Here is an 8,778-nt window from a genome sequence, read left to right as displayed (position 1 = left end):
ATACTAATAGAACGGTAAATAACAAAGACATTTATGTCTACTTTCAAGACATCGAGAGATTGAACTAGAACTAGAAGCACCCTGAAATCAATGAAATAAATACAGTAGCAATGCAGTTAGATGTAGGAAAGCTCACTGTTCTTGGTAGTGAATGTCCTGCAGTATGTGTTCACGTACTTGCGTACATCATCATCCTTAGAAAGGTTGAACAACTTCCTGATCTTGGAGGCCCTCTTGGGAGTTCACATACTTGCATACTAGAAGTCAGAACTCCTTGCTTCATTGTGAAGCATTGCTTGTCACATCCACCCATTATCTTGAAGACAAAACCCTTGGACTCCTGCGAAACAAAGAAACATAGCTCACCAATAATTAAGTATGAAATCAGCAACAAGGTCATGGATCAAGAAATAAGTAATCGGAAAATTTACCTCACCCAGACCGTACCATCACCACTGACCTCCGGGAGATCCTTCGGTCATAAAAGGCACGCCTATAGTTGATGCAAAGGTTTATCAGAAAACAGAGCAAGTAGCAGGAAGAAATAGCATTTGTTTGATATACTACCCCTGTCCACAAAAGGATGCGATTCTAGCCCTATTCATAATCAAACTTTCTAAGTGAAACTTTATAGAAAAGAGTACCAATTTTTGTATCACAAAATACGTATATACTACTGAAATATATCTCATGTCAAATCTAACTACATTTATTTACTATAATAAATATTGATGTTTATTGTATAAACTCAGTAAAATTAAAAATGATTTAACTTAATAGTATGCTATACTTGCATCTTTTTGGGATAGAGGGTATACATTATAACTAATACAATACAATTTTTTAGTAACTCAACGTAGATACTAAACAAGTTGCACTTTCAAAACAAAGAATATATATATATATATATACTAGGTGAGTGCTCGTGCGTTGCGACGGAAGTAACAATAGAACTGAAAACGAATGGAGAGTGCAAATATCACTATAATATACAAAATCCGAACAAGTACATAGCTTCTGTTCATAGCAAGAGCCATATAAAGCTGATGAACAAGATTAGCTCAAAGAAATATGATACCAGCAGGAACAAGATTGCTAGGAAACTCGATTACATTTACTTCAACAAAGGTTCCTCAAAATACTCTGTTCTTGCAGCTGGTTCTGTCATAAAGGTCATTTTATATCTTACAGGTTCATTATAAATCAATCACTGAAACATGACGCATCAGATGAAATAGCACCAAGATCTAAAAAAACTTGAGTTACATGTAGCAAGCTAGAATAGTAAGGCACTTACGACAGGCACATAGAGATCATGGTAGCTCCAAAGAGCAAGCATAACATGTACTTATCCAAGAAGATAGGTCTATATCCAAGTAATTCAGTTTACAATGCGAAATTACAAGTCGTGTAAAATGCAGAGAAACAAACAAATAAAAAATGATGCCCCACCGCATAGCTGTAGCCCAGTGAAATCAGCAAGGAGACATATGAGATCTAAGATTTTTTTTACCAAAATTTCAAAATTGTGCTGAAACAGCTGACGAATTCAGGGTATTAAGAACACCACACAAACAAATCGATCCACAGAAGTTAAGAAATGAGCACAGCCTCATAATCCTTTTCTCCTCTTTCTCTTGTACAGTACACTTTGCCCTGAGGCGTGGAAACGAGCGAGGCATGGATCATGCAGTCTAAATACAATCATAGCATAAACAATCCCCCCCTAATCCTTCAAACAGGCCGCAAGCAGAGAATACAAAGCAATGGAACATAAGGACAAGCAGAAGAACTGTCAACAAACAACCAGAAAATCTACACATGGTTTCCATCTGTAATTCACAACTTGCCTATGTGGTGTTATCGGGCTACCGTGTAATCGTCATCTGCAGCGATCCATCCTTTTGCAGCTTAAGGCTCAGGCTTGTGAACCGCTCTCTCGAGTACTGTCTGGATGCTTTCCTCCCGTCTGTTCCGGCCTTCATCATCGTCGCAAACTCATCGTAGCTTATCTTGCCATCCTGAGGAACACGACAACGAGAACAGTTTGAGATACTCTGAACCACAAAGTTCAGACTTTTGATCATTACACCGAATGAGCTAAACAAGAAATGAGAAAGAAGCTGGCATCCATTTACAACTAATCGATCAACAAGTACCAACCTTATCGGTGTCTACATCACGGATGATGGCATTGATAATCTCTTCACGGTTTTGTCCAAGGTCATCAGCTAATGACTCACGGAGTTCATCAATTTCAATATAATCGCTCTGGTTCCGGTCGAAGTATGCAAATGCCTTATGCAGATGCTCATCATTTCCGATCTTTCTTAGATGAACAAATAATGTAACAAATTCTCCATAATTCAAGGACCCATTTCCATCAGCATCCGCCTGGTACAACATGAACAACAGTAACTATAAAGCGCCCAACACATCACCTTCGTGACAGAATGCTCGATTAAAATGAAAAGGAAAAACATTAAACCGGGTTGATAAAACACTATCCAAAGGTATTTGACATAAACAAAAAAACTCCAGTACAATATTAAAGGGGTGCAAATTAAGTTTCTGTTGTGGGGGAAAAGAATGTAAACTCACCGCTTCCATTAGTGTTTGAACATCTGCATCAGGCATTTGCTGACCAAACTTATGCAGACCAAGCTTCAGCTCCTCGAAACTAAGCATTTGATCCTTGTTAAGATCCATCTTCTCAAACATATCCTTTATGTCAGCAGCCTCTTCTACCCAAAGATGCTCAGCTATAACCTATTTTCAAATATGTGAGGAATTCAAGAGTAAGTATGACAATTAAAGGGGTACCATTTGTGGTCAAGTCAGATTGAAATGTACCCTAAGTGCATGCTTCTTGAACTTGTTCATCACAGAGAATTGTTGGAGTCTGGCCTTAACGGTTTCACCCAAATTAACATTTGGAGCCTTCTTAATGTTCTGCAACCATGGGTGACCTGGAGAGAGATACAATGTTATTAGACAAATATATAGGGAAGAACACTAATGAAATATTATAACATTATCTTCCATCAATGCTAACGCAAGGTTCAGCAATCTAAGATAATAATTTTGCACCGGTTTAAGATTGAAAAAACTGAGCAAAACATAGTACAACCATCTAGTGTGAAAATGGTTATTACCAAGCACTTGGTGAGCTGTCAATCGTCGTTTTTGGTCCGGATTCAGCATTCCTCTGACAAGGTCTTTGGCGTTATCAGACACCCTTGGCCATGGATCTCTTTTGAAATCAATGACAGATCGAATGATTGCCTGAGCAACACCCTGTTCCGTTTCTACATTGCAACATTGAAACACACAAAAAGTCAAAAACATTTAACAACAAAAAAATTAAGATGCATTTTTATCTTCTACAGCCCCATCTCCCAATCACCACACCCAAATTCAATGTCAAGAAAATGAGTATCAGTCCACAGCATACCATATTGAGCATTTGAATTTACAAGTGATTAGAACGTATTTCTTTTCTGTTATTCTCAACATTCTAAACAGTTAATGTATACAGATGTATCAAAACTATCCACCATTCCAGATACAAAACTAACCTGCCCAGAATGGGGGGACACCACAAAGAAGAATGTACAGAATCACTCTTGCACTCCAAACATCAACCTCTGGGCCATAGTTTCTCTTTAGCACCTCTGGAGCCATGTAATAAGGACTTCCAAAAATCTCAGAAAACCGTTCGCCTACACAAATTCAAATTCGGTTCTTCAACATATGCCATGAAACCAAGCAGCAAAAGGGATAAGACAGACCGCCACAGTCGATTGATCATATTGTCAACAAGATGACATTATTGACAGTGGCTGATGAAGAAAAATGACAAATAGATAAAGGAAAACAAACTGCACCTGGAATGAAAAATACAGACAGGCCAAAATCAATGGCCTTAAGTATCGCTGATTCTATCTTGTTTGCAAACAAGAAATTTTCTGGTTTGAGATCCCTGTGCATCACTACATGATTATACCTAGGAAACGGAGGGCAGCGGGGCGGTCAGGAGTACTAATCTCCTTCAGCCGCGGTGACAAGATAATGGAGTCCTCTCCTTGATCCCCAAACTCCTGAAGAAAAGACACAATGAAATCAGAAGCGAACAACCCTACCATATTTTCTCTTGAAACAAAGTTGAACCATCGTCACCAAGAGAAAGAGAAAAACAACACTTTCCTGCTCGGTTTCATGTGCGTTTAAGATTTTTCTAGTTCAATTTCTCTGATTGGCAGATATTTTTATATCTACGATTAAGCATGAGAAGAAATCATGAGAATTCCAAGTCGCCACTGCCACGAATTGGCATCCAAAGGTGTGCTCACCTCCATGAAGCTGCGGAGAGTCTCCCCTACTCCTGCCATCGCCTCCTTCTTTGGCTCCTGAAAGGGAAATGTGCCCTTGGGCCATTTCTAAGTATTTTGGTGATTGAGTGTCAACACAAGTGTTTAAATGTGAATCAACGCCCATGGATGAACAAAGTGCAAATCTAGAGAAAAGGTATGTTTCTAAGTCTTAGTACATTGGTTTTGTGTACTAATATATTTGTCTAAGTGTTAGAAACAGATAGAAGAAGAGAAGAGAAGACTTGGCTGTGTACAGCCAAGGGGCTGCTTCGGTCTGGGGCACCGGACTGTCCGGTGGTGCACCGGACAGTGTCCGGTGGTGCACCGTACAGTGTCCGGTGCGCCAGGCTGCCTCGGCCGAAGAGGCCGCTCTCGGGTTTTTCTCCGGCGACTTCGGCTAAAATTCACCGGACTGTCCGGTGTGCACCGGACTGTCCGGTGAGCCAACGGTCGGCCGGGCCAACGGTCGGCCGCGCGATCGGCGCGCGACACGTGGCCGAGCCAACGGTCGGAAGGAAGCACCGGACTGTCCGGTGTGCACCGGACATGTCCGGTGCGCCAACGGTGCGCAGATCTGACTCTGACAGCAACGGTCGGATGCGCTGTTTAAGGAAACAAATCGGGCACCGGACAGTGTCCGGTGTGCACCGGACTGTCCGGTGCGCCACGAGACAGAAGGCAAAGATGGCCTTCCAGATTTGTTCCCAACGGCTCCTAGCTGCCTTGGGGCTATAAAAGGGACCCCTAGGCGCATGGAGGAGTACACCAAGCATTCCTACAACTCTTCTAAGCACCAAGACACCAATCTCACGCATTCGTTTCATTGTGATAGCATATAGAGCTCTTGTGGAGTTGTGAACTCTTTGTGTTGCGTTGCGAGCTCTTGTTGCGACTTGTGTGCGTGTTGTTGCTCTGATTTTCGAGTCTTGTGTGTGTTGCTCATTCCCACCTTACTCCGTATTTCTTTGTGAACTAAATTGTAAGGGCGAGAGACTCCAAGTTGTGGAGATTCCTCGCAAACGGGAAAAGATCAAAGGAAAGAAAAACACCGTGGTATTCAAGTTGATCATTGGATCACTTGAGAGGAGTTGAGTGCAACTCTCGTCCGTTGGGACGCCACAACGTGGAGTAGGCAAGTTTTGTACTTGGCCGAACCACGGGATAACCACCGTGTCAACTCTGTGATTGCCTTCTTGTGGTTATCGTGTTTTGAGTTCTCTCTAGCCACTTGGCCATACTTGTGCTAACCCTTAACAAGTTTTTGTGGCTTAAGTTTTGAACTTTTACAGGATCACCTATTCACCCCCCCCTCTAGGTGCTCTCAATTGGTATCAGAGCCGTTCTCTTCAAGAAAGGGACTAACCGCCCGGAGAGATGGATCCTAAGGGGAAGGGAATTGTGATCAACGACAAGGAGAAGGAGTCCTTCGTCAACGAGCCAAGGGATGACAAGTCCAATGACTCGGGCTCGGGCCACAAGCGAAGAGATGGGAAGAAGAAGAAGACAAGACGCATCAAGGAGATCGTCTACTACGACAGCGATGAGTCCTCTTCTTCCCAAAAGGACGACGACCACGACAAACAAAGGAAACCGGTTAATTCTAACTTTTCTTTTGACTACTCTCGTATTCCGCAAAGTTCAAATTCACATTTGCTTTCCATTCCACTCGGCAAGCCCCCACACTTTGATGGGGAGGACTACGGATTTTGGAGCCACAAAATGCGTAGTCACCTATTCTCTCTCCATCCTAGCATATGGGAGATTGTGGATAGTGGAATGCACTTTAATAGTTCGGATAGTCCTATATTCATTAATGAGCAAATTCATAAAAATGCACAAGCTACTACTGTTCTCTTAGCATCTTTGTGCAGGGAAGAGTACAATAAGGTGAGCGGCTTGGACAATGCCAAGCAGATATGGGACACCCTCAAGATCTCTCACGAGGGGAACGACATCACCATGCTCACCAAGATGGAGTTGGTGGAGGGCGAGCTTGGACGATTCGCCATGATAAGGGGAGAAGAGCCAACTCAAACTTACAACCGGCTCAAGACCCTTATCAACAAGATAAGGAGCTACGGAAGCACGCGTTGGACGGATCACGATGTCGTCCGCCTAATGCTCAGGTCATTTACCGTTCTTGATCCTCATCTCGTGAACAATATTCGTGAGAATCCCAGGTACACGATGATGACGCCCGAAGAAGAACTTGGAAAATTCGTGAGCGGGCGGATGATGATCAAGGAGGCAAGATACGTCGACGACGCGTTGAACGGTCCACTCCACGAGTCTCAACCCATTGCTCTAAAGGCAACAAGGAGCAAGGAGTCGCTACCTAGCAAGGTGGCGCAAATTGAGGCGGCCGGTCTTAATGAAGAAGAAATGGCCCTCATTATCAAGAGATTCAAGACGGTGCTAAAGGGTCGCAATGGACAGCCGAGCAAGACTAAGACCAAGGGGAAGCGATCATGCTTCAAATGCGGTAAGCTTGGTCATTTTATTGCTAACTGTCCTGATAATGAAAGTGACCAGGAAAAGGGAAACAAGAGGGAAAAGAAGAAGCATTATAAGAAGGCAAAGGGCGAGGCGCATCTAGGCAAGGAGTGGGACTCGGATTGCTCCTCGTCCGACTCCGACAATGAAGGACTCGCCGCCACCGCCTTCAACAAATCAACCCTCTTCCCCAACGAGCGTCACACATGCCTTATGGCAAGGGAGAAGAAGGTATGTACTCGCAACTCTACCTATGCTTCTTCAAGTGAGGACGAATCTAGTGATGAGGATGAAGTAGATTATTCATGTTTGTTCAAGGGCTTAAATAGATCTAAGATAGACAAAATTAATGAATTAATTGATGCCTTGAATGAAAAGAATATACTTTTAGAAAAGCAAGAGGATTTGTTGTATGAAGAGCATGATAAATTTGTTGAGGCACAAAAATCCTATGCTTTAGAAGTTAAAAGAAATGAAATGCTTTCTTTTGAACTATCTACTTGTCATGAAACCATTTCTACTTTGAAAGGTGTCAACAATGATTTAAATGCTAAATTAGAAGTAGCAAATAAATCCAACTCTTGTGTTGAACATGTTGAAATTTGCACTAGGTGCAAGGATGTTGATATTAATGCCTGTAGTGAACACTTAGTTTCCATTTCAAAATTGAGTGATGAAGTGGCTAGTCTTAATGCTCAACTTAAGACTAGCAAAAGTGATTTTGAAAAACTAAAATTTGCTAGGGATGCCTACACGGTTGGTAGACACCCCTCAATTAAGGATGGACTTGGCTTCAAGAGGGAAGCCAAGAACTTAACAAGCCATAAGGCTCCCATTCCCGCCAAGGAGAAAGGGAAGGCCCCTATGGCTACTAGTGCTAAAAGGAACCATGCCTTTTTGTATCATGATAAAAGACAAACTAGAAATAGAAGTTATGATGCTTTTGATTCATATGTTTATGATTCTCATGCCATGTTTGCTCCTAGTTCTTCTTATGTGTATGATAGAAATGTTACTAGGAGAAATGTTGTTCCTAAAAGAAATGTTGCAAATGTTCATAGAAAAGTAGTGAATGAACCCTCTACAATTTATTGTGCTTTGAATGCCTCATTTGCAATTTGTAGAAAGGATAGAAAAGTAATTGCTAGGAAGTTAGGGGCAAAATGCAAAGGTGATAAAACTTGCATTTGGGTCCCTAAGGAAATTGTGACTAACCTTGTAGGACCCAACAAGAGTTGGGTACCTAAGTCCCAAGCCTAAATTTGCCTTGCAGGTTTATGCATCCGGGGGTTCAAGCTGGATTATCGACAGCGGATGCACAAACCATATGACGGGGGAGAAGAAGATGTTCACCTCCTACGTCAAGAATAAAGATTCCCAGGATTCAATTATATTCGGTGATGGGAATCAAGGCAAGGTAAAAGGGTTAGGTAAAATTGCAATTTCTAATGAGCATTCTATCTCTAATGTATTTTTAGTAGAGAGTCTTGGATATAATTTGCTATCTGTTAGTCAATTATGTCATATGGGGTATAACTGTCTATTTACAAATGTAGATGTGTCTGTCTTTAGAAGAAGTGATGGTTCACTAGCTTTTAAGGGTGTATTAGACGGCAAACTTTATTTAGTTGATTTTGCAAAAGAAGAGGCCGGTCTAGATGCATGCTTAATAGCTAAGACTAGCATGGGCTGGCTATGGCATCGCCGCTTAGCACATGTGGGGATGAAGAACCTTCACAAGCTTCTAAAGGGAGAACACGTGATAGGGTTGACTAACGTGCATTTCGAAAAAGATAGACCTTGTGCAGCTTGTCAAGCAGGTAAACAAGTGGGAGGAGCACATCACAGCAAGAACGTGATGACCACTTCAAGACCCCTGGAGCTGCTGCATATGGACCTCTTCGGACCTGTC

At 42.1% G+C, this 8,778-nt stretch overlaps 1 protein-coding gene across 1 annotated transcript; it reads right to left on the bottom strand.

Moving 5' to 3' along the window:
* Nucleotides 1–1,582: 1,582 nt before the first annotated feature.
* Nucleotides 1,583–3,998, bottom strand: LOC103636213 (calcium-dependent protein kinase 20). The gene is made up of 7 exons (XM_008658566.3): nucleotides 3,888–3,998; nucleotides 3,579–3,722; nucleotides 3,156–3,308; nucleotides 2,854–2,969; nucleotides 2,602–2,769; nucleotides 2,164–2,394; nucleotides 1,583–2,021 (listed from the first exon to the last, which is right to left on the bottom strand). Exons 1-7 carry the CDS (start codon nucleotides 3,988–3,990, stop codon nucleotides 1,869–1,871), a joined length of 1,068 nt encoding a protein of 355 aa, XP_008656788.1. The 5' UTR covers nucleotides 3,991–3,998; the 3' UTR covers nucleotides 1,583–1,868.
* Between the last annotated feature and the right edge of the window lie 4,780 nt (nucleotides 3,999–8,778).

Source organism: Zea mays, chromosome 8 (assembly GCF_902167145.1).
Source record: "Zea mays cultivar B73 chromosome 8, Zm-B73-REFERENCE-NAM-5.0, whole genome shotgun sequence".
Classification (NCBI taxonomy): domain Eukaryota; kingdom Viridiplantae; phylum Streptophyta; class Magnoliopsida; order Poales; family Poaceae; genus Zea; species Zea mays.
The sequence above is the reverse complement of the archived record's forward strand: the minus strand, read 5'-3'. Positions and strand labels throughout refer to the sequence as shown.